The sequence below is a fragment of the Chiloscyllium punctatum genome, chromosome 8 (genome assembly GCF_047496795.1).
Source record: "Chiloscyllium punctatum isolate Juve2018m chromosome 8, sChiPun1.3, whole genome shotgun sequence".
Classification (NCBI taxonomy): domain Eukaryota; kingdom Metazoa; phylum Chordata; class Chondrichthyes; order Orectolobiformes; family Hemiscylliidae; genus Chiloscyllium; species Chiloscyllium punctatum.
This window is the reverse complement of record NC_092746.1, coordinates 36,596,546-36,621,227: the sequence shown is the minus strand read 5'-3', so window position 1 is coordinate 36,621,227 and position 24,682 is coordinate 36,596,546. Positions and strand designations below refer to the sequence as shown.

The 24,682-nt window shown below is 41.6% G+C and overlaps 1 protein-coding gene across 1 annotated transcript in view; it reads right to left on the bottom strand.

Annotated features, from left to right (window-relative positions):
- Window positions 1–2,687: 2,687 nt before the first annotated feature.
- Window positions 2,688–24,682, bottom strand: part of agmo (alkylglycerol monooxygenase) — a 365,321-nt gene continuing 343,326 nt past the window's right edge. The window contains exon 13 of the mRNA XM_072575376.1: window positions 2,688–3,494. Coding sequence (XP_072431477.1) covers window positions 3,438–3,494 — 57 coding nt within the window. The 3' untranslated portion in view covers window positions 2,688–3,437. The remainder of the gene's footprint in view (window positions 3,495–24,682) is intronic.

Genomic DNA, 24,682 nt, shown 5'->3' with positions numbered 1-24,682 from the left:
GAGGAATGTGACCTCATATGAAATCTGCCGACAGAGACGTCCATGTGACCTGTTTACCACAGAGAAAGAGAGAGAGAGAAGCCCAAGAAAAAATCTGTTCAAAATGAGGTGCAAAATGTAACACGAGGGCATAAAAGCAGAGGCCGCTGTTCTTACTGCGTACAAACGTACAGACTGTCAATGTCAGCTAGAAAAATATGGAGAAGGCTCACACCAAATGATGCTATGTGTGGCAGAACTGCTTTCAATTATCAATTAACCTTCAAGCAGAGTGATGGTAAGAATGACTCACCTGTTTAAAGAAACCAACTTTGTGGAGTATTAGATACTGAAGAATCACCAGAAAGTGCCTGTAAATCCATTCCAATGGCAGTTTTGTTCAAAAGGACTGAAAATGGAAAGGAGCTTGGATGTTTCATGCATAGGACTAAAACTCTGCTGAGAAGGCAGTGCAATAATAAATGCAGTGTGGCCTTTCATTTATGTTAAGAACTGAAGGGGGATTGCCTTATTTTGCAATTTAGTGTGTTGGATGCCTACTAAGTAATGTTCAGTAAAAGTTGATTTTAGTTCATTCCAATAAAAATGTTAAAAAGTGAATGCTTGTTATGCAAGTTTTTTGCATCAGTCACCTGGAAATTAATATCATTTTAAAGGTTAGTAGTTAGTGATCATGAAAACCTATTGTTGAAAGGAAAAGAAAGAAAATACAATGATAATGACTTGTAATATTTTTAAGATGGGCAGTACAGTAACTTTTCAGCTACAAGACTGTCTCTGTCCTAAACAGGAATCTCAGATGAAATTCCAAATTGATTACTACAGGGAAAATAGTCATTAACAAGGCTCCAAGGACTGGATTTATACAAGATGCTACCAGTTCAACATTCAGTTTCAATTGACTCATAAGTCATCGTCAGGATAGCAATGACAGAATTGGACTCCAATTTAAAACCTCAATCCTAACATTGTTTGAAACTGGGAACAACTTGGCAGCTACATTACCTTGGGTTCGAATGTCAACTCCCAGGCAGGTGCGGAAAGTCATGCTACCAGCAGGCACACTAGACTACCTGCCTCCATCATGCTGCTAGCCGTTTGTCTGGAGGTGGAGGTAGTAGGTAGCCAATGAAGCACATAGGACTTATTGTCAGGTGAACAAGTCAGCTGCCTTACAGCAACAGTATGCAGGCTTTCAGACTCTTTCTGTTTGCCTGGTTTTAACTGCAGCAGCAGTCCACAACTGAGTTCTGACTGTCAAAGGGTTTTTTTCCAAAGTTAACATTTTAAAAATTTTGAGAGATGCTAATGCTGTTATCATGAGGTGCCCTCTCTCTTCGTTATCTGAAAGGGTAGCTTACTGTTCCTTCTTAGTTGGACAATCATCTATTGGCCCTCCTGCTTCAAGAATCCATCTGCCCTTCTGAATTGGTCAGTGAATTTGCCCTCTAGCTACTAATCGACCAATTCACTGGTGGGTAACTTTCCTTCACAGCATGGGTTTCTGAACCCTGATGTTGATGTCCTGAACCTGGTGAAGAAAATCCTGCTTCCTCTTTCAAATTCCAGCATATAACTTGCAGTCATAGCTTGGAAACCCAACGTTCAAATTATATTTTTGATAGACATACTAAAAGCTTGAAAAGAGATTTGATAATTCAAGGAGTAACAACCACGAAGTTAACTTAGAGAATCACATTTCTAATAAATTTTAACAATCCTTTGACTGGGATAAGACAAAAAGTAACAAAGAAAACAGGAAATTTTACTTAAAATACACTCAGAGCTGATTCTTCAGCCTGTTGAACATGTAAACTTGGAAGCTTACAATATAATTTTGAGTCGAAGTGGCTTTCAGTTGCTCCAGTCAAAGTTCAGGGTAGAATGTTACAGCACTTGATTGTGAATTGAAAATGACTACTGTCGGATGGTAAACCTGGTTCTCAGCAAAAAGGAGGGAAAATAAGTGACATGAATATGGGAGACCAAACTGTCATAAGTGACCAAAACCTAACCAAATTCACATTAAAGTACATAAAGAGAAACAGTCATTGTACACAAAGTATTGAACGAGGGATTAACTCATGCCAGTGGGATGAAAGAAAATCTGACCTAGATTATTGCTGAAAATAAATCTTGATCAAACAATAACCAGTAGTGACAAATATTTAAATATGAGATACAGAATATTATAAAATATGACATACAGCATGTTAAATACATTCTGACTTGGTCATGGTTAGATATTTTCTGACTAGGTGTAAATAGAAGCACCATAGCCAAGGTTCCACTGACACATATTGAAACGTCAGATCAAAAATGAAATTTACAAAGATGTATATAAAAAATATTACAGAAACAAATGAAAGAAATATTTTTTAAAAATGAGAAGAAGTTCTAAAAGATGCGTAGGATGCGTAAGGACTATGAAAACATGTTGGCAATTACCATAAAAGACCATAGTGAGGTCTTGTATCACAATGGAAGAAATAAAAGGATGTTTCAAGAAAATATGTCTTTCCTGAGAGACATGTACTTGAGGCTGTAGAGATTGTTAACAAATATTTTCTGTTTTTACAGAGAAAGGTGAAAGGTAAAAACAGAACTATGATTGACTTCCAATAACAGATAAGTAAACATCATTCTCCAAAACTCCTATGTGAACTGGAAACATTACCAATCACTCCTTTCATCAATTGCACTGATTTATTTGTTGCTAGAAAAGACAAAGAAAACAGAATCTTGGAAAGTGGGACATAAAAGTGACATGTAGATAGACATGCAGAACCAAAATTGATCTCTGGGTCTGAGATAAAAGTGCAATTATCTTGCTGCACACATTCATCAAATGTTGACTTACATTTAGTTTTCAACAATTATGGATCACTTATTTAAGCAGCAATGTATTAAATAACGTTTCAGGTTACATTCAGCTTCAGTTAATTTTATGCAAACCTATGAAGAAACACTGCACAGAGAGCAAAGGACAAATTCAGAGAATGCACTTTGCCAATGCATGAGTGTTGTTCTCAGCCATTGGCTTATTTTAAGCAAGTCAAAAATTTGAGTTTGTACGCCTTCTGTGTTCAACTGTTGTAAATATTAGCACATTTAGAATTAAGTTCCTGAAAATTTATAGTCAATGTATACTGTAACATAAACTCTATAATGTTCTTTTGCAAAGTATCACTGATTGTCATTCTTATTGATTTTTGATTCTAAAATATCAAATTATTTTGTGTTCTATTACAATCAGAAAGCACATTCCTTTTTTTCCAACAGAATGTTACTTAGTAAAATTATTTCTTTTCCATTAGTTTGTACAGAGTCATGTCACATTTAATACTTTGAGCGTTTTGTGAGTGACATTGCATATTGAAGCTGACCATGCTGTATTGGAGCTGGTTCATTCTTATACTGGTGCCCATTGGTATGTGTCAGATTTTCATTATGCTTTGCAAACCCCAGAAGGCCAAAGACAGAGAAAATCCAACCTGGAAAGAAATGTATAAGTTAATGATATGTTGTAGGTTTACCGCACATGTATTTTAACATTGAATTGTCAACTAGCTTCATTAAGTAACAATTTACATTATTTCAGTACCCCATTCATTTCATGATGACCCCTTTATGCAATACTTTATCGTTCCTTTAGTTAACTTCCAACAGCGTGTTGCTGCAGAAATTAAAAAATAAAAAATGTACCTGCTCCCTTACCAAAGCAGTAATAATAATTGATTCAAATAAAAATTAATGATCTATTTCAGACAAATAATATCCTGATATCATCAATGAACATTTTGAAACATGAAATGTAGTAGTTGTCTTTCAACACAAACTTCTTCACCCATATCTCAGTTTGTCAGAGATAGAGTCACAGAGTCATAGAGATGTACAGCATGGAAACAGACCCTTCGGTCCAACCCGTCCATGCCGACCAGATATCCCAACCCAATCTAGTCCCACCTACCAGCACCCGGCCCAGATCCCTCCAAACCCTTCCTATTCATATACCCATCCAAATGCCTCTTAAATGTTGCAATTATACCAGCCTCCACCACATCCTCTGGCAGCTCATTCCATACACGTACCACCCTCTGCATTTAGGAGGCTGACTGTTAACATGATAGAGGTTTATAAAATCACGAGGGGCATGGACATGGTGAATAGCAAAGGTCTTTTTCCCAGGGGAGGGGAGCCCAAAAGTAGGGGCATTGGTTTAAGGTGAGAGGGAAAACATTTAAAAGGGACCGAAGGGGCAATTTTTTTTCACATAGGTGGTGCATGTATGGAATGAACTGCCAGATGAGGTGGTGGAGGTGGGTGAAATTAAACATTTAAAAGGTGTCTGGATGGGTATATGAATAAGAAGGGTTTAAACGGATAAAGGCATAGTGGCTCAGTGGTTCGCACTGCTACCTCATAGCGCCAGGGACCCGGGTTCATCCCAGCCTTGTGTGACTGTCTGTGTGGAGTTTGCACATTCTCCCCGTGTCTGCATGGGTTTCCTCCCACAATCCAAAGATATCCTGGCCAGGTGAATTGTCCGTGCTAAATTGCCCACAGTGTTAGGTGCATGTGTCAGGGATAAAAATGGGGTGGGGGAATGGATCTGGGTGGGTTACTGTTTGGAGGGTGGTGTGCATTTGTTGGGCTGAAGAGCCTGTTTCCATACTATAGGGAATCTAATCTAAATCTAAAAATATGGGCCAAATGCTGGCAAATGGGACTAGATCAGCTTAGGATAGCTGGTCGGCATGAACGAGTTGGACCAAAGGGTCTGTTTCCATGCTGTATGACTCTATGACTGAAATTAGGCCATTCAGCCCATCGAGTCTGTTCTGCCATTCAATCATGGCTGGTAAGTTTCTCAACCCCATTCTCCCACTTTCTCTCCATAACCTTTGATCCACTTGATAATCAAGAACCCATCTCAGCCTTAAATCTACTCAATGACCAGACCTCCACAGCCTTCTCCTACCATAGCTAAGTGAAAGTAAACCAGGTAACCTCAAGTAGTGGTGAGTGATTGCAAACAGACAGAAATATCTAGAAGAAGGCAGGAGGTATAGCCATTGGATGTCTCAGCAGAGATTGATGCTAACACATTGAAGTGAATTCCTCTGTTGTCCATATATATTTGACTCAATGCTCTGATAGTTCCGCAATAATTGGATGTACTTTTATAATCAAGGTTTGAAATGGATGGAGACTTAAATGAATGTAAATTGACGTTAAGTTGAAATCGAGACATCAGTCTGTCCTTTTCCACGTTTCAATGAGGCAAGATTGAAGGCGAGTAGGGAACTCCTTCAAATTGTAGGTCAGTAATTAGACAATGTACAAAGCCAATTAAGAACTATGATAAGCAGTGCCCTGGTCATTGGATCTGTCATTAACTTGCCAGGGTGTGCAGCAGGTAAGATCATTGACCAGTGAAGTTAAGTTGGGAAGCTCGATGTGTGAAATGGAAGGGCTCCAGCCATGGCAGGTAACAGGTAATGGTTCAAAGCAAAATGCATCATTGCATGATCCTTTGGCATGAATTTACAGGATTGCTCATTTGCTGTACGTTTTGGATTTCATTTCACAATTTTATGTTGAGAGATTTTTTTCAATACAACCCAGGAATAATGAGCTTGAAATGAGATCTGAGGTACATTCAATTTTATTTACACTGCAGAGAATTCAATTTTATTACTGAAGTTTGAAGCACTTGGAAAGTTTATGGCATGATTTAAGATTAAGGCAGTAAATCCAAAGCTCACTCTAATATTTTATACAACATACACTTTGAGATGTCATCTCAGAGAAGCCCATTGTTCACAAATATTGACAGGCATGACCTTCCACAATATATGCAATATTAAACTCAGCTATGAGCACTGTTAAAATAAAAACTCATCACAGTTTCCTACTTTCAATCACCAGCCTCTAAACCGACAAGGAGGCTTTTGAGAAGTCCTGGCTGGAAGATAGCAGCAGCAAATGGAGGGAGTTAAGGCAGTATCATGATGGAATAAAGCAATGAGCATGGAAGGTGGGGTCGGAGATAGGGATTAAAAGACTGGAATATACTTGAATAAATGTTGTGACCTTTAACTTCCTTCCAGCACTCAATATCTTCTCGTTAGAAAGGGGAGAAGGGAGTGGATTGATTACGTGCAGGGCAGGATAGGTCGATACTTGTCTTGTGGGTTCCAGATATGCATTGCTGGGCCTCTTGCACAACAATGGAAATTGCAATCCTTCAATGTCTCACCCACTTGCTGCCATGTCCTGACTGTTCTTTACCCATTTGGCAAAATAGTAATGGTTTACGTTACAAAGTTGAAGTCAGGTTATCAAGATGATCTGCATGCCCAAGGAAGAACACTGCTGGTTTTGGAATCTGTGAGTTTAGCCACATGCCCAGAGGATCAAGTAAAATTCTCAATTCTCCATTGGTCTTCTGGTTCATGAGTAGCTTGCTGCGCTTTTCCCAGTGCCATGCTTTATCAACTCTGACTCTCCAGCACCTGCAGTCCTCACTTTCTCCTATCATAGAATCATAGAGATGTACAGCATGGAAACAGACCCTTCGGTCCAACCTGTCCATGCCAATCAGATATCCAACCCAATCTAGTCCCACCCGGCCCATGTCCCTCCAAACCCTTCCTATGCATATACCCATCCAAATGCCTTTTAAATGTTGCAATTGTACCAGACTCCACCACTTCCCCTAGCAGCTCATTCCACCTGTGTGAAAAAGTTGCCCCATAGGTCTGTTTTATATCTTTCCCCTCTCACCCTAAACCTATGCCCTCTAGTTCTGGACTCCCCGACCCCAGGGAAAAGACTTTGCCTAGTTACCCTATCCATGCCTCTCACAATTTTGTAAACCTCTATAAGGTCACCCCTCAGCCTCTGACATTCCGGGGAAAACAGCCCCAGTCTGTTCAGCCTCTCCCTGTAGCTCAGAGCCTCCAACCCTGGCAGCATCCTTGTAAATATTTTCTGAACCCTTTCAAGTTTCACAGCATCTTTCTGATAGGAAGGAGACCAGAATTGCACACAATATTCCAACAGTGGCCTAACCAATGTCCTGTACAGCCGCAACATGACCTCCCAACTCCTATACTCAGTAGTCTGACCAAAAAAGGAAAGCATACCAAACGCCTTCTTCACTATTCTATCTACCTGCGACTCCACTTTCAAGGAGCTATGAACCTGCACTCCAAGATCTTTTTGTTCAGCAACACTCCCTAGGACCTTACCATTAAGTGTATAAGTCCTGCTAAGATTTGCTTTCCGAAAATGCAGCACGTCGCATTTATCTGAATGAAACTCCATCTGCCACTTCTCAGCCCATTGGCCCATTTGGTCCAGATCCTGTTGTAATCTGAGGTAACCCTCTTCGCTGTCCACTAATTTTGGTGTCATCTGGAAACTTATTAACTGTACCTCTTCTGCTCGCATCCAAATCATTTATATAAATGTCAAAAAGTAGAGGTCCCAGCACCGATCCTTGTGGCACTCCACTGGTCACAGACCTCCAGTCTGAAAAACAACCCTCTACCACCACCCTCTGTCTTCTACCTTTGAGCCAGTTCTGTATCCAAATGGCTAGTTCTCCCTGTATTCCATGAGCTCTAACCTTGCTAATCAGTCTCCCATGGGGAACCTTGTCAAACACCTTACTGAAGTCCATATAGATCACATCTACTGCTCTGCCCTCATCAATCTTCTTTGTTACTTCTTCAAAAAACTCAATCAAGTTTGTGAGACATGATTTCCCATGCACAAAGCCATGTTGACTATCCCGAATCAGTCCTTGCCTTTCCAAATACATGTATATCCTGTCCCTCAGGATTCCCTCCAACAACTTGCCCACCACTGAGGTCAGGCTCACTGGTCTATAGTTCCCTGGTTTGTCTTTACCGCCCTTCTTAAACAGTGGCACCACGTTTGCCAACCTCCAGTCTTTCGGCACCTCACCTGTGACTATCGATGATACAAATATCTGAGCAAGAGGCCCAGTGATCACTTCTCCAGCTTCCCACAGAGTTCTTGGGTACACCTGATCAGGTCCTGGGGCCTTTAATCGTTTCAAGACATCGAGCACTTCCTCCTCTGTCATCTGGACATTTTGCAAGATGTCACCATCTATTTCCCTCCAGTCCAAATCTTCCATATCCTTTTCCACAGTAAATACTAATGCAAAATATTCATTTAGTATTTTCCCCATTTTCTGTGGCTCCACACAAAGGCCATGTTGCTGATCTTTGAGGGGCCCTATTCTCTCCCTAGTTATGCTTTTGTCCTTAATATATTTGTAAAAGCTCTGGATTCTCCTGAATTATATTTGCCAAAGCCATCTCATGTCCCCATTTTGCCTTCCTGTTTTCCCTCTTAAGTATACTTCTACTTTCTTTATACTTTTCTAAGGATTCACTCGATCTATCCTGTCTATACCTAACATATGCTTCCTTCTTTTTCTTAACCAAACCCTCAATTTCTTTAACCATCCAGCATTTCCATTACCTACCAGCCTTCCCCTTCACCCTGACAACAATATACTTTCTCTGGATTCTTGTTATCTCATTTCTGAAGGCTTCCCATTTTCCAGCCGTCCCTCTACCTGCGAACACCTGCCTCCAATCAGCTTTCAAAAATTCTTGCCTAATACCGTCAAAATTGGCCTTTCTCCAATTTAGAACTCCAACTTTTAGATCTGGTCTATCCTTTTCCATCACTATTTTAAAACAAATAGAATTATGGTCGCTGGCCCCAAAGTGCTCCCCCACTGACACCTCAGTCACCTGCCCTGCCTTATTTCCCAAGAGTAGGTCAAGTTTTGCACCTTCTCTAGTAGGTACATCCACATACTGAATCAGAAAATTGTCTTGTACACACTTAAGAAATTCCTGTCCATCTAAACCTTTAACACTATGGCAGTCCCAGTCGATGTCTGGAAAGTTAAAATCCCCGACCATAACTACCCTATTATTCTTACAGATAGCTGAGATCTCCTTATAAGTTTGTTTCTCAATTTCCCTCTGACTATTAGGGGGTCTATAATACAATCCCAATAAGGTGATCATCCCTTTCTTATTTCTCAGTTCCACCCAAATAACTTCCCTTGATGTATTTCCGGGAATATCCTCCCTCAGCACAGCTGTAATGCTATCCCTTACCAAAAATGCCACTCCCCCTCCTCTCTTACCTCCCTTTCTATCCTTCCTGTAGCATTTGTATCCTGGAACATTAAACTGCCAGTCCTGCCCATCCCTGAGCCATGTTTCCGTAATTGCTATGATATCCCAGTCCCATGTTCCTAACCATGCCCTGAGTTCATCTGCCTTCCCTGTTAGGCCCCTTGCATTGAAATAAATGCAGTTTAATTTATTAGTCCTACCTTGTCCCTGCCTGCCCTGACTGTTTGACTCACTTCTGTTCTCAGCTGTACCCATCTCAGATCGATCTCTTTCCTCACTATCTTCCTGGGTCCCACCCCCCACCTTACTAGTTTAAATCCTCCCGAGCAGTTCTAGCAAATTTCCCTGCCAGTATATTAGTCCCCTTCCAATTTAGGTGCAATCCGTCCTTCTTGTACAGGTCACTTCTACCCCAAAAGAGAATCCAATTATCCAAAAATATGAATCCTTCTCCCATATACCAGCTCCTCAGCCATGCATTCATCTGCTCTATCCTTCTATTCCTGCCCTCAATAGCTCGTATCACTGGGAGTAATCCAGATGTTACTACCCTTGAGGACCTCCTTTTTAAATTTCTGCCTAACACACTGTAATCTCCCTTCAGAATCTCAACCTTTTCCCTTCCAATGTCATTGGTTCCAATGTGGACAATGACCTCCTGCTGGCCCCTCTCCCCTGTGAGAACATCCTGCACCCTCTCTGAGACATCCTTGATCCTGGCACCAGGGAAACAACACACCATTCTGCTTTTTCTCTGCTGGCCACAGAAACGTCTGTCTGTACCTCTGACTACAGAGTCCCCTAACACAATTGATCTCTTGGAAGCTGACATATCATTTGTTGCATTAGAGCCAGTCTCAATATCAGAAACCTGGCTGTTCGTGCTACGTTCCCCTGAGAATCCATCACCCCCTACATTTTCCAAAACAGCATACCTGTTTGAAATGGGTATATCCACAAAAGACTCCTGCACTAGCTGCCTACCTCGCTTACCTTTCCTGGAATTAACTCATCTATGTGACTGTATCTGAGACTTTCCCGCCTTCCTATAACTGCCATCCATCACGTACTGTTGCTGTTGCAAATTCCTCATTGCTTCTATCTGTCATACTGTCCAACTAATTGCTATCTACCAAAAGGTAACAGTATGATAAGTGGCAACAGTACACTAAGTGGTAACAGTAACCCAAGCTTGACAATGCCTTATTCTTTTGGTTTAACTTCTCTTCATTGTAATCTTGCCTCAGCTATGTGCTGTGATCCTTCAATTAACTGGTTTCAGTCTGTGCCTTATCACTATCCTAAAGATAGAGCAGTTGCTGTTGCAAACCTAATTTCTTATTGTTTTGAGTTTGGTTACAGTTTTATACCAAAATATATCATTGAAACGGACATTTAATGTTGGCATTCTCTTTATAACAAAATTGTCATGGTTTGATGATTAATTAAATTATCCAACAGCTGTTAAAAAAAAATAGGTTTTAATTAAAATTGACAAACAAGGATATCACTGCATACGTTTCACAATAAAACTGAATTGGTCCATTGAATTGTGTTTTTGTAATCTAATAGCTCCATAATGTTTTAATTTGAAGATAGGACATTAATGTCCTGACTTTTAACTCAATCCAACTACCTATAAACCAAATTCATGCAGGAAAGGAGAATATTCATTTCACAAGCACATTGCAAAAGGAAATCTTCTTCTCGTCTTCCATCTTAGTCAGGGAATTGTAGTTTTTGGTGCAGCAAGTGAGAATTTGTATCATATGTCAGTGGTGTTAGTGAGCGAGTTGAACAGACTGTACACTGATGAAAATGCAAAGCTCTGTTGTTGTTTACTGACAAAGGTTATTGCAACGTTTTTTGGAGATTTCTGAGCCAATTTATTCTATGACCAGAATTTAAATGTTACAAGCTGAGCAATTGCTTTGAATGGATAATTTTCCGATGTCTGACAAATAAGCCATTTCCCAAAGGGTCACAGATGCAACCACTTTGACAATTGGAGCACTTATAATACTGGGCATGGGAATTTATCGAGCAGGGGTTATAACCCTACTTAATTCTTCCCACCAGAAAATACTGAAATTGTCTTGTTGTCCCCAAAGTCTTCAGTTAAAATCTGTTGGTGAACATCACTTCTATCTTTTTGCAGTCTTAATTTTAACCTGCTCTTCTGAGCAGACAGGGAAGATGTCAGTCTGAAACCAGCATTGTCTTTTGTTAAATTTGTAGGTTGATCTCTGATAATGTTGGGATATGACCCTTTCTTAACTAGTGATCTGACCGGCGAAAGAGAAGGAAGATAAGTCTGAGCAACAAGAGACTAAAAAAGAAAGCATTTTGAAACAACTTACAAATGCAATATGGAAACAGAAGAAGGACCGCTCCTCTTAACTCAACAAGTGTAGACCTCCTTCCAAGGTGTTGGCAGTTTGAAAGCTGACCTGAAAGAACAGGGGCGGCACGGTGGTACAGTGGTTAGCACTGCTGCCTCACAGTGCCTGAGACCCAGGTTCAATTCCCACCTCAGGCAACTAACTGTGTGGAGTTTGCATGTTCCCACCGTGTCTGCGTTGGTTTCCTCTGGGTGCTCCGGTTTCCTCCCACCGTCCAAAGATGTGCCGGTCAGGTGAATTGCCCATGCTAAATTGCCCGTAGTGTTAGGTAAGGGGTAAATGTAGGGGTATGGGTGGGTTGCGCTTCGGTGGGTCGGTGTGGACTTGTTGGGCTGAAGGGCCTGTTTCCACACTGTAATGTAATCTAATCTAAAAAAAAAGACACCAAGTAGATAAGGAAATGGAGTACCCAGTATAGCGACTGTTAGAGTAGGAGCAGTCCAATTTGGATGTATCAACTGCAAGGTGGGACAGTAAATGCATTCCTCATCTCCCACAAACCCATTCTCACAAATTGGTTGTTCAGCACAAATAGATTCATGGAGTCATACAGCACAGAAACAGACCCTTCAGTCCAACTTATCCATGCTGATCTGACCTAATGCCATTTGCCAGCACCCGGCCCATATCCCTCTAAACCCTTCCTATTCATATAACCATCCAGGTGCCTTTTAAATGTAATTTTACCAGCCTCCACCACTTTCCCTGGCAGCTCATTCCATACACATACCACCCTCTGTGTGGAAAAAGTTTCCGCTCAGATTCCTTTTAAATCTTTTCCCTCACACCTTAAACCTATGCCTTCCCAGTTTTGGAGTCACCTACTCTGCGGAAAAGACCTTGACTATTCATTCTATCCATGCCCCTCAGGATTTTATAAACCTCTTTAAGGTCACCTCTTAGTCTCCAATGTTCCAGGGAGAAATGTTCCAGCGTATTCAGCCTCTCCCTATAGCTCAAAGCCTCCAGCTGCGGTAACATCCTAGTAAATCTTTTCTGCATCCTTTGAAGTTTAACAACACCCTTCCAAGAGAAGGGTGGCTAGAGTTGTATGCAGTACCCTCAACCTGGATTCACCAATGCCCACAACACGACATCCCAATTCCGATACTCAATGTTCTGACCAATGAAGGCAAGTGTGCCAAACACCTTCTTCACCATCCTGTCAACCTGCAACTCCACTTTCATGGATCTGTGCACCTGCATCCCTCAGTCTCTTTGTTTGGCAACACTCCCCAGTGCCCTACAATTTACTGTATAAGTCCTGCCCTGGTTTGCCCTACCAAAATGCAACATCTCATATTTATCTAAATTAAACTCCATCTGCCACTCCCCCTGCATTAGCCCATCTGATCAAGGGACTGTTGTACTCTGAGATCATCTTCTTCACTGACCACTACACCATTAATTTGGGTATCATCTGCAAACTTCCTAGCCATGCTTCCTTTATTCATATCCAAATAATTTATATAAATGATGAAAAGCAGTGGACATAGCACTGATCCCTGCAGCACACTGCTGGTCACAGGCCTCTAGGTTGAAAAGCAACCCTCCATCACCACCCCCTGTCTCCTATCTTCAAGCCAATTTTGGATCCAATTAGCTAGTCCCTTCTGAATCCCATGTGATCTAACCTTACTACCCAGCCCACCATGGAGGAAGTTAAAAAAAAGCATCTCTGCAGGAGTTCCTCAGGGTAGTGACCTATATTCAATCACCTTCAGCTGCTTCATCAATGGTCTTCCCTATCCTCAGATGTTCACAAATGATTGTACAATGTTTAGGTCCATACACAACCCCTCAGATAATGAAATATTGTATGCACACCTACAGCAAACCCCAGGCAATATCCAGGCTTGGATTGATAGGTTGACTGTTACCAACAAGAGAAATCTAACTACCTCCCCTCGATAACCAATTGTATTACCATCATTGAATTTCCTGACATCAACTTCCCAAGGGTCACTACTGATCAGAAACTTAACTGGACCAGCCATCTATAAACCGTGACCAAAAGAGCAGGTCAGAGGCTGGAAATTCTGCAACTGCTAACTTCAAAGCCATCTACAAGACACAGGTACTGAGGGTAATGGAATACTTCCCCCTTGCCTGGATGAGTGCAGCTCCAACAAAATACAAGTAGTTTGATACCATTGAGGACAACAGTTCAAATTAGTAAAAAAGGAAATTTCAGATTACTATAAGGTTGTCTTTCACACAATGCAATTAAGGCACAGAGCAGACCTCAAGATAAAAGTATGGTGGAGAGCTGTTCTGCTCTTCATTTCTGAACTATGAAGCCTTGGTTCAAGTCTCACCAACTTCAAAGGAGTGTCACAACAGGTTAATAAGAAAATATCTAGAAATACAACAGAGCTGCTAAAACTTGAATCATTTTTTAAAATCTCAACTTAATGGGGTTACTGCAGAAGAACCCGGAAAGATGAGGGAAAACAAACTCAAGCAACCTTCTTTTGATTTGAATTAGGGTTGGAATCATGGGTGATGTTTCCCCTTTTCTAACCAAGAGGCAGCCACACCAATCACATTTCTCTGGGTGAGATCAGGAATCATCATGCAGCCCACTTGGACAATACTTCACCCACCACCTCCAACATTCACTCACTCCACCAACTAGCAGCAGTGTGAACCAGATACACTGCAATAACTCAGCAAGGCACCTCTGAAAGCACCTCCCAAACCTGAGACCTCCATCTCATCTCAAAAGACAAGGGCAGCAGATGCGTAGGAAAACCACTACCAGCAAGTTCCCCTCCAAATCCCTCACCATCCTGGCTTGGAACTGTGTCATTTTTCTTTCACAGTCGGTGGGTCAAAGTCCATCCCTCCATGGTGAGTACAACTATACAACAAGGACTGCAGTGGTTCAAGAAGGCAGCTCACCACCACCTCCTCCAGGATAACAATTGCTGATCTAACCATGGACACCCACAAATCATGAAAGAATTTATGACAGATGAGGTGGAATTTCTAGTGAAAACTACTTTTCCCTATTGAACGTAGATGAGAGATGGCAGAAAGTCTGAAGAAGTCAAGTCTACTATGCACCTGAACTCAAGCAGCCTAACCCCAAAGAAGACTTGCATTTGTTATCTGCCGATTTGTCCCACTTGAACTTTCCTTTGTTGAAAAGGTTGCTCTTAGAACTCAAAGCAATGTACTGCAGATGCTGAAGATCTGAAATGAACAAAGTATCAACCCCAACTATTTGGCCTGGGAGATGAAACCTGCTCCCATTGGAACCTTTGGCACTTTGCAGGGGCTTTTCTACTGGAATAGCTTTGCACAAGAGCAGACTGGGCCAGAAACATCAGGCAGTCTCCTTGGCCTGGAGCTTTCCAGAAGCAGAGAAAGAGATATCAGGGAGGGCTGATAGCCTGCCAATGGACTGTGACGAGCCAGAATCAGAAATTTCCAAAACTCCGCATTTGTCTCATGTATTTTCTCCTCATCTCTCCATTGGCAGCTGATATAGAGGCAGTCCCGAGTACACAGTCATATCACCGATTTACTGTCCCCAGTGGAAATATCTGTGCTTGGAAGGGTACATGAGGACCTAAGAATCCTTTCTCTTTATTCTCTTTTGACTGGGATGTTGGCAACATGCTATAGTGACATAGATTGCGGTAATGTTAATGTAGTACTTTCTTTCTTGTTGGTCATGTCTGACCAATCGCCCACAACAAATTTCCATCAACTGCTGACTATCGATTGATCTGCGCTGCTCCCATTTCTCATCATTCTCAACCTCCTTGAACTGCAACGTGTCTGTTTTCCCACTGCTACTTGGCACTCTGCTGTCCCCTGTCAGTCACAGGCACTCTCTGTTCACTTTGGGCAAGCAACTGACTGCAACCGTGCAGATGTGGTTGGCAAGTTATTTGCCAAGATTCATTGCAGCACCTCACTCCTCTCTACCGTCTTCAAATTCAGAGCTTAAATGTGATTGAACAAGGGCTACAGCTTTTTGTCAAGTCCAACATCAATCAAGCTTCAGGACAGGGTGAGCTTCAAACTAAAATGCTGATGGCAGCCATTTTCTTTTTTCTATACCATTCAACTTAAAGGTGCAAAAGGTCTGAAGACTATGGAAGATGACTTAAAAACTGCACAAAGTATATTTTAAAGCCTTCTGATTCTTTTTAATCTCTTATCTAAGAGATAAGGAAAATCTACTGCAATCTAAAACATTATGTGCAGCTGCACGCTGTCTTTCCAACCCGAAATGTGTGTCATTTCAGTAGTTCGGTGCAGAGAGGTGTTTTACTTGTTTACAATCTGTTGAAATAATGGCCTTGACCTCAGCTTTAGAGTGTCCCCAGAGATCTGATTTGCTGAAATAAATTAGTAGTTCAGAAGCTCTGAACTCCCGAAGCAGGACTTAAAGTCATCGAGTCATAGAGATGTACAGCATGGAAACAGACCCTTTGGTCCAACCCATCCATGCCAACCAGATATCCCAACCCAATCTAGTCCCACCATATCCATCCAAACCCTTCCAATACATATACCCATCCAAATGCCTCTTAAATGTTGCAATTGTACCAGCCTCCACCACTTCCTCTGGCAGCTCATTCCATACCCGTTCCACCCTCTGCATGGAAAAGTTGCCCCTTAGGTCTCTTTTATGTCTTTCCCCTCTCACCCTAAACCTATGCCCTCTAGTTCTGGACTCCCCGATCCCAGGGAAAAGACTTTGTCTATTTATCCTATCCATGCCCCTCATAATTTTGTAAACCTCTATAAGGTCACCCCTCAGCCTCCGACGCTCCAGGCAAAACAGATGGAGGATTTGAGCTATAGGGAGAGGCTGAACAGGCTGGGATTGTTTTCCCTGGAGCAGGTAAAAGCTCAGGCAACCCTCATTGACACTGCAGTCCCAAGGATGGCACTGTAGGCATCTCAATCTCACATACACCAGCAAGCAGCAGCTTCTACACTTGTCTCAGGAAGGGAATCCCATAGGAACAAGTGTGTACCAATGGTGGTGTGCCAGTAGGTTGACTCAGGTGATTTATTATGCTTCCTGTTCAGAGATTTACCCAAAATATAATGAGATGGTTTACAGTGATGCCCAGATTTATTTTGTGTTCTTTGAGGTACCAGAACAATGCAATGGTGCATAGGACAATACTAGGTGATTGGCCTCACTCTGTGGCCAGTGGTGATGCATTTTCCAGGTATTGCAGAGGAACAGCAGATGTTGGCTGTGTGACAGACATGGCCACTCCTTGTGGGAAGGGTGTGGCACTGAGCCAAACGCAAGCAAGGATTGTGTTGCCCTTAGGAGAAACGTGTTCGGATTCACATGGCCAGAATTTTCTCTGACTGTTTGGAGAGCCCACTCGAAGAATTTGCACAGCAGGATAATTGGGCTCCACAATGCCTTCCTCCTCCTCCTCCAAGTACCAGGCATACCTGACAATGAGGTGTCAGTCTGGTGAAGTTTTAACACACGACTACTTCTCAACTGTGCCAAACAATACACATAGCAAGTAAGAGACAGGGTAAAATGATCTCACAGACAATGCATTGGAATTAAGCTCTGCATCCAGTTATGAATGGTGGGCGGACAATTAAACCGCTCACTGGAGGAGAAAACTCCAAAAGTATCTCCATCCTCAATGATTGGGGAGCTCAGTACATCAATGCAAAAGACAAGGTGAAGCATTCACAGCAATACTAGCCAGAAAGGCCGAGTTGATGATCCATTTTGGATCTGAGATCCCCAGCATCACAGATGCTGGTCCGTGTGATATCACGAAACAGCTGAAGGCAATAGATACTGCAACAACTATGGGCCCTGACAATACTCTGGCAATAGTACTGAAGACCTGTGACTCATTACTTGGTACACCAAGGGTCAAACTGTTCCAGTACAGTTACAACACAGACATCTGGGTGGCACAGTGGTTCAGTGGTTAGCACTGCTACTTCACAGCACCAGGGACCTGGGTTTGATTCCCACCTTGGGTGACTGTCTGTGTGGAATTTGCACATTCTCCTTGTGGCTGTGTGGGTTTCCTTCGTGTGCTCCGGTTTCCTCCCACAATCCAAACATGTGCAGGTCAGGTGAACTGGCCATGATAAATTGCCCATAGTGTTACGTGCATTAGTCAGGGGTAAATATAGGGCAGGGGAATGGGTCTGTTGCTGGGTTATTCTTCGGAGGGTTGGTGCGGACTTGTTGGGTTGAAGGGCTTGTTTCCATACTGTAAGGAATCTAATCTATGTTGTGGACAATTGTCCAGGTATGTCCTTTAAACAAAAAAAGGGTACATGTAACCTGCGCCAGCCAATTACCACTTCACTAATAAAGTGATGGAAAAGGTCATCAACAATACTTCCTCAAATATAACCTTTTCACTTACAATTCATTTGGGTTCTTCCAGGGCCACCCAGCTTTTGATCTTATTATACTTTTGGTTCAATCATGGACGGAAGAATTTAAATCCTTACGATCAAAGCTGTATTTGACAGAATACGGCATCAACGAGAAAGAGCAAAAGCTGAGTAATTTGGAATCAGGAAGGATTTACACAGTTTGGACTCATACCTGACACATAGGAAAATGGTTGTAGTTATTGGAGATCAGTCACCTCAACTCTAGGATCTCTGATAGTGTGTTCTTTAGGATAGTGTCCTAAGCCCAACCATCTTAGCTGCTTCATCAATGACCTTCCCTCCATTAAAAAGGTCAGAGTGGGATGTTTGCTGAAGATTGCAGGATGTTCGGAACCATTCATGACTCCTCCAATACTTCCTGGCCAGCCCTGCTGAGCACAGTGCAGGACACCATCACCACAATAGAAATTCTTGTGGGATAGGACTGGACTACACTGCTCAACTGGTCAAGTCAAAAAATTGTGCCTTTAGGAGCCTGGTCACTTTCTCAATGGTGTCTCATGTTTTGAGATGATAGTGGTTGCGTTGGCTCTGAACCTCCATTGTGGGGGTTATGCACATTATCAACAGTGATTTCATCCATGAACAATCTTCATCTTCTCACAACCATCCACACAGTCTCTCTGATCACACAAACAACTGCTGCAACGACAACTGCCTCACCTCAAAGTTGTCATGGGACATGACAAGTTGCTTACAAAGTAGACAATGACAGAATTAAATTCCTTCCTATTAATAAATGCGGATGACTTCTCTGCTGGGGCCTTCATGGCCAGATGGCTACAGGAAATCACGCCACATTTGAAGGTATCCTGTCATGAAGTTAAAGGTCATGGTACTCTGGGTCTGAGTGGTCCCATCAGTCTGGAACCCAACCTGCTCTGTGCCTTCTCACACAGGTCACCTGTTACACGTCTGATGCCATGAGGGGTGGCCATTTGCTTAATGCCACTCAATTTTCTACCACACCTTGAGATTATCCAGAGGCAAAGAAGTTCAAGATTGCCAGCACTTTCAGAGCCACTGTTACATCCCTGGAGACATTAGAGGGCAATCCTAGAGGTTTGTAACTTAAACACAAACACCTAACCCAGTGTGTGTGCTAATGACTTCAGCTCCAATACATTTACTTGTACAAATGTCAACAAAATTAACAGTCAGCTAACAGTCCTGTTGGCTCAGATAACAGGAAATGGTTCAAAGTTTTAAAATATTTCAGATAATTCATTAGCTTTTTACTTAAATGTTGCCTTAAACTCGGATGAGGGTAAAATGGGCAGGGCAATTATACTATGGCTGATGTGAAGGTCAAATGATCTGAAACTGCTTATTGGAGCAATTACCCTTTGAGTAGCTTTGATAAACATCAGATATATTTAGAACATATTCAGTGCTTGGACTGTATATGCATAATAGTCAGCCAATCATGCGCAAAAAACAAGTTAGTCATATCAGACAAATTAAATATATTCCAACAATATTTAACAGACAAATTATTTGTCATACAGTAGAGCTTTTTGATGTGGTTCATAGGATAAACATAAATCCCTCTGGAGAAGCATTCTTGTGGATCAGAAAGGCCTCTTTTGTCCTCGAGGGAACCTGCTCACTGTTTGTCAGGAATGGGATCATCTGAATGGTTTGTCTCAAACGGTTTGAGCTATCCTGCACAGCAAACTGTGCCAAACCAGACCCTTTACTTTCCAAGTTATTGGGCTGATGGGAAGAAACAGCATTTCCTCAAAAAGCAGCTGTGATCCTGAGAGAATGCAGACGCCTAGATGTGTTTTTGCTCACTGCCTTTCAACTACGCATTCTGGTCATAGGCCTTTGTGTAGATGGGGGAGGAATGAGGGAAACCACAGGCACCCAACTTTTTCAATTAGGTAGTAGCAACCCTGTACAGTAAAATGGTTCAGCAAGAGATTGCTTACCATTCTCTGCCTTTGTCATTATATTCCAGTGTATAAAAATACTTTGTGAATCATTCAGCATCATTTCATAGTCGGCTAGCTGCAAACAGCAGCTACATGAGTTACAAAGGACCATTATCCAGCGATGGCTTGACAGTATCAAGGAAGTACTCAAGAATATTTGTTCATTTTGGCCATACAGAAAAGAACTTGGTCTATCACAAGAAGTCATTTTTAAGGCAAGTCCCAATATTAAAAGCATCATGTCAGGGTTTAATGTCCATGCTATTCCCGTAACACATGGGTTTAAAAAGCACAGGCTAGCACATGAATCCTTGTACTGTACGGGACTGCTATTCAATGACTCATGAACACGGGTGCAGCATGCCAAAACTTATCAACTCTGGAAAGGAGAGGGAGCCTCTAAACCCACACAATGTTCCATCCACCCCTTGACCAATAGTAGCAACAGATCTATTCAGATTGCATGGGAAGACTGTATCCTTGTGAAGGATTACTTATCTAAATTTCCCACTGTTTGACAACTTAGCAACATGTGTGCAACCATCACCGACACAATGAAACCAATTTTCAGTTTATTCAGTATCCCAAACTGATTGTGTCTGGCAAAGGATTACATTTGCCTAGCAAATTATCAAGGATTCAGTTATGAGGGATAACATAAGCTTTGCCACAGCAGTTAAAGATGCACATCAGGAAGAGACTAGATTTCTCAGCTTTCAGTTTCCATTGCTTTAATTTCCTTTCATTTTGCATCTCCAACTCTTATAGAGAGATGCTCAAAGGTGATGAGGCTTACAACTCAAACTTCCATAGACATAGTGATCTGCAAGAGGTTTATCAGGGAGAACCTAAAAATAGTTAAAAGAGAAAGAACATTCAAGTTTTTAATTCAATCACCTTCCTCCAACTCAATGTATATTTTGGTACTCAGGATCAGATTGTTATTGTCCAAATACACCAAACATCCTCATTGTTGAACTAAAGATATGGGGGGAGTAGAGGAATGGAGTTCCCATCACCTTTCATCTACTGGTGAATATTGCAGCATTGATATTCAGCTTAATGCATGATCTCTGTGCAACAATAGTCACCCTGTAGTTACACATTCCTCATTAACGATAATCTACCCTCACCAGGGTCTGTTTGACTTGGCAAAGATTCTATTAAAATAAGAACTAGCAGCCACAATCATTGTGCAATACAATATAAGAATGCAAAATTTTCTTTTAATTTTAAGCATTTTTAAATTTTTTTACGTGCAGAATCACTCAGGTGACTGGCATTTGTGAATTTTTTGCATAGGAGGAAAAAAAGATTTTAAAGTCAACTCTTGCTCATTTTAACAAGTAAGCACTGCTGATGGTAACTTTGAAAAGAGTATTGTCCATTTATTTTCCCCTGATGCCCCAGAGACGTAGGATTGTCAGAGCACAAGGCAGATCAGGCTTTAGTTTGTGGAAGTGACTGCACAGTATTTCAACAGTGAGACAAGGAAGATCATCATTTTCGAATGTAATAATTTGTAAAAATTCAATTAACTTAGTCTACTAAGCATTCAGTACCCTTATTAATGATGTAAACTATATTCTATGCTTGCCATGAAAGTTAACTAAATATATTGTATATGTTGCATTGGCATTTCCCTGGAACTTCTTTTCATGCATTATTTTTTTCACAAACTTGGCTAAAATTACTGTCCCACCTAATTCAGTTGGTTGATGCAAGCATTTCATTATGACAATGGAGCATTTTCTATTAGAAACAATCATCAACATGTGTAAACATAGAATGCTACTATCCTTCCATGAGAAAGAAGCTTGGTAAGCTTAGGGAGACAGAATATATAGAGGGCTTCAATAAGGTGAAGAGACTGTCATCAGCTAGAAGCTCATGTTATTCAAGAATGCTGCTTGATCATTAAATTTATGTGAATCACCTTCCCTTGCTCATTCTTAATAGTAGTAATGACAAACTATATGCTGAAACACATTAATGGTAATGCTGTTTCCATTATTTGCTTCTTAAAAGTGGTCTACCACGTATGTTGGTTTCAACAGGACTTCAAGCTTACAAAAGAAATAGCAGAGTATGTCAGCTATTATGCTTGTAAAAAGTGCACCATGTGGAATACAGAGTTCAATGGACACTGCATCCATTCCAATATAAATATAATAAGCCTAGATCATGTTGAATCCAAAGTCTGAGAGTTAAAAATGATTGACAACCACAGGAAAAGGAAACATCCCCAATTTTATGCACTGCCAGATAAAATGTTCTCAATTCAACATGGAAGGGAAGCAGACTCCAGAAAACTGAACATTTGGTTCTCAAAAGGAATTTTTTTTATAATTTTGGGACATGGGCATTGCTGGCTGGCCAACATTTATTACCTGTCCGTGGTTACCCTTGAGAAAGCAGTGTGAGTTGCTCTTCTGGAATTACTACAATCCATGTGCTGTCGATTGCCCCACAATACCCTCAGGGAGGGAATTCCTGGATCTTGACCCAGTAACAGGGAAAGAACAGCGATATATTTTAAAGTCAGTATTGTGAGTGGCTTGGAGGGAATCTTTCAAGTGATAGTGTTCCTTCCCTAAGATCTGCTGCCCTTGTCCTTCTGGATGAAAGTGGTCATGGATTTGGAAGGTGCTATCTCAGGATCTTTGGCAAATTTCTGCAGTGCATCTTATACACACTGCAGCTACTGAGTTTCAATGGTGAGGGAGTGGATGTGGTGTCATTCAGGCAGGCTACTTTGCCCTGGATGGTGTCAACTTCCTTGGATGTTGTTGGAGCTGTACCCATCCAGGCAAGTGGGGAATATTCCATCACACTCCTGACTTTTGCCTTGTGAAAATGCTTGGAAGCTGAATGAATTGAGGAACTTTGCCCATGGTCTGTTTGTTAAAAAAAAATCACAGAAAAGAACATGAGCTGTATTAAATATAAACATTTATTTCATTTGCAACCATTAGCCTCAGATTATGTGGGTTAATGTTAGCTTTTTGGCAACTATGAAGGTCTCTTGTGAGTTTCTGCACAGTAAGCCTGTTGTCTTTGAAGTGTGGCCACTGCATTAGATCTTCCAGGTAACCCATAACTCTCCCATTTGTGTCAACTGGTATGATGTATTCATAGACATTACACACTTCTGTGAAACCTATTCATAATAAACATATATGTTGGGTGCCTATTGTCAATATTATCTCTTGACAACGCAACATGTACGAGTACAATTTCCTGAAGTAACAAGCAGCAGGTTTAGGTGAACGCATGTAGATATATCCCCTGAAAATGAGTTTAGGTTGAAACGGTGACACAATTTTACCCTGTTCCAGCTTTACCTGGGTGGGATTGAAGGCGAGCAACAAGCCTCTAAGCAGCGTCATATATATATATATTAGATTACATCAATCATTGCTGTTTTAACAGGGAATTATGGATTTCCCAGCCAGGGCACCTGTTTCTCAACCTTTCAGCAACTCGGTCGTGTCACCAAGATGAGGGCACATAGGAAAAGGTTCTTTAGTGCAACAAGTGAATTAAAAATTATTTGAACAGCGACACTGAAGTGCTCTTTCTATGATCAGTTGAGCGGTTATTGTCCACGGCACTTCTTCCCTGACTAATATATTGCTTAATAGAAGATGGCCAACCTTTTGGAAGAAACTCTACCTGACTTCACTCACCTTGAGCGGCACATCTCCAGTGCCACCCACAGCAGCAGTTCCACTTTGCACCTCTGAGGGATAAGAGAAACACCAGTACCAACCACACCCAGCTGCCTTTCCCTCATCCAGGTTACCCCTTCGCAGGGCAGAAGAGATAGCCACAATGAGCCAACTTGAAGCACTGAAAATTCCAACACAGAATCTACAGGTATAGAATCAGCTCTTGTGTGAACCACAAGGTCTCAAGAGAATCAGGTTTTCACAGCAGCTTGTTGCCAAAATCCCCTGGAACAAGACTTCCTTCCCAGTGGAATAGGAGCACATGGCCTATAACATGAACAAATGGTCTGACAATTGCTGAAGTTAAGCTATCAACTGAAAAATAAGGGAGAAGTGCCACATTTTTGGATAGTGTTTGTGAGGCACAGATGTAATTGAGCAGTGCGACAAGGACAAGTATTGATTATTCAGACAGGGATGTGAAATGCTTGGAGAGAAATCAATGCAAAGGAAAATGCTGAGAGATTCCAATCATGTGGATTGTGGGTAAATGTCATGCCATTCATGAGACATATCTTACTGAGGTTCTGGATCACCTTGGTGCACTGACTTCAAGTTGGGGAAACATCCCATTTCTAACTTCCCATTTGATAAGAGGGGCTGCACCTTCCTCTTTTGCTCACATCTCTGCAGCATCATAGATGAGAAAGACCTCCAAATAGGAGCCAGATGTCCAGAGATTTCCAGGTTTTCTCTCCAGTCCTGTGACGGCTGTATCCTGTTAAGCCTTTCTGACCTGTGGTCCCTTTCAATTGAAATCCTCCTTTTGACAGAATTGCCATGTCATCCTGCTGACACTTTCTGACCTGTTATGAGGAACCCGAAGTTACTTGACAATACTGTGGCTTGATGAAATAGCCTTGGAAAAGCCAAAATTTGTGTTCTTCACCAATCACCAGCTCCACTGTTTGGCCAGGGGCTACATTGAGAAACGTTCATTCTTGAGAGTAGTCAAGTTGAAGTTGACAACGACAGCCCACTCCAAATGT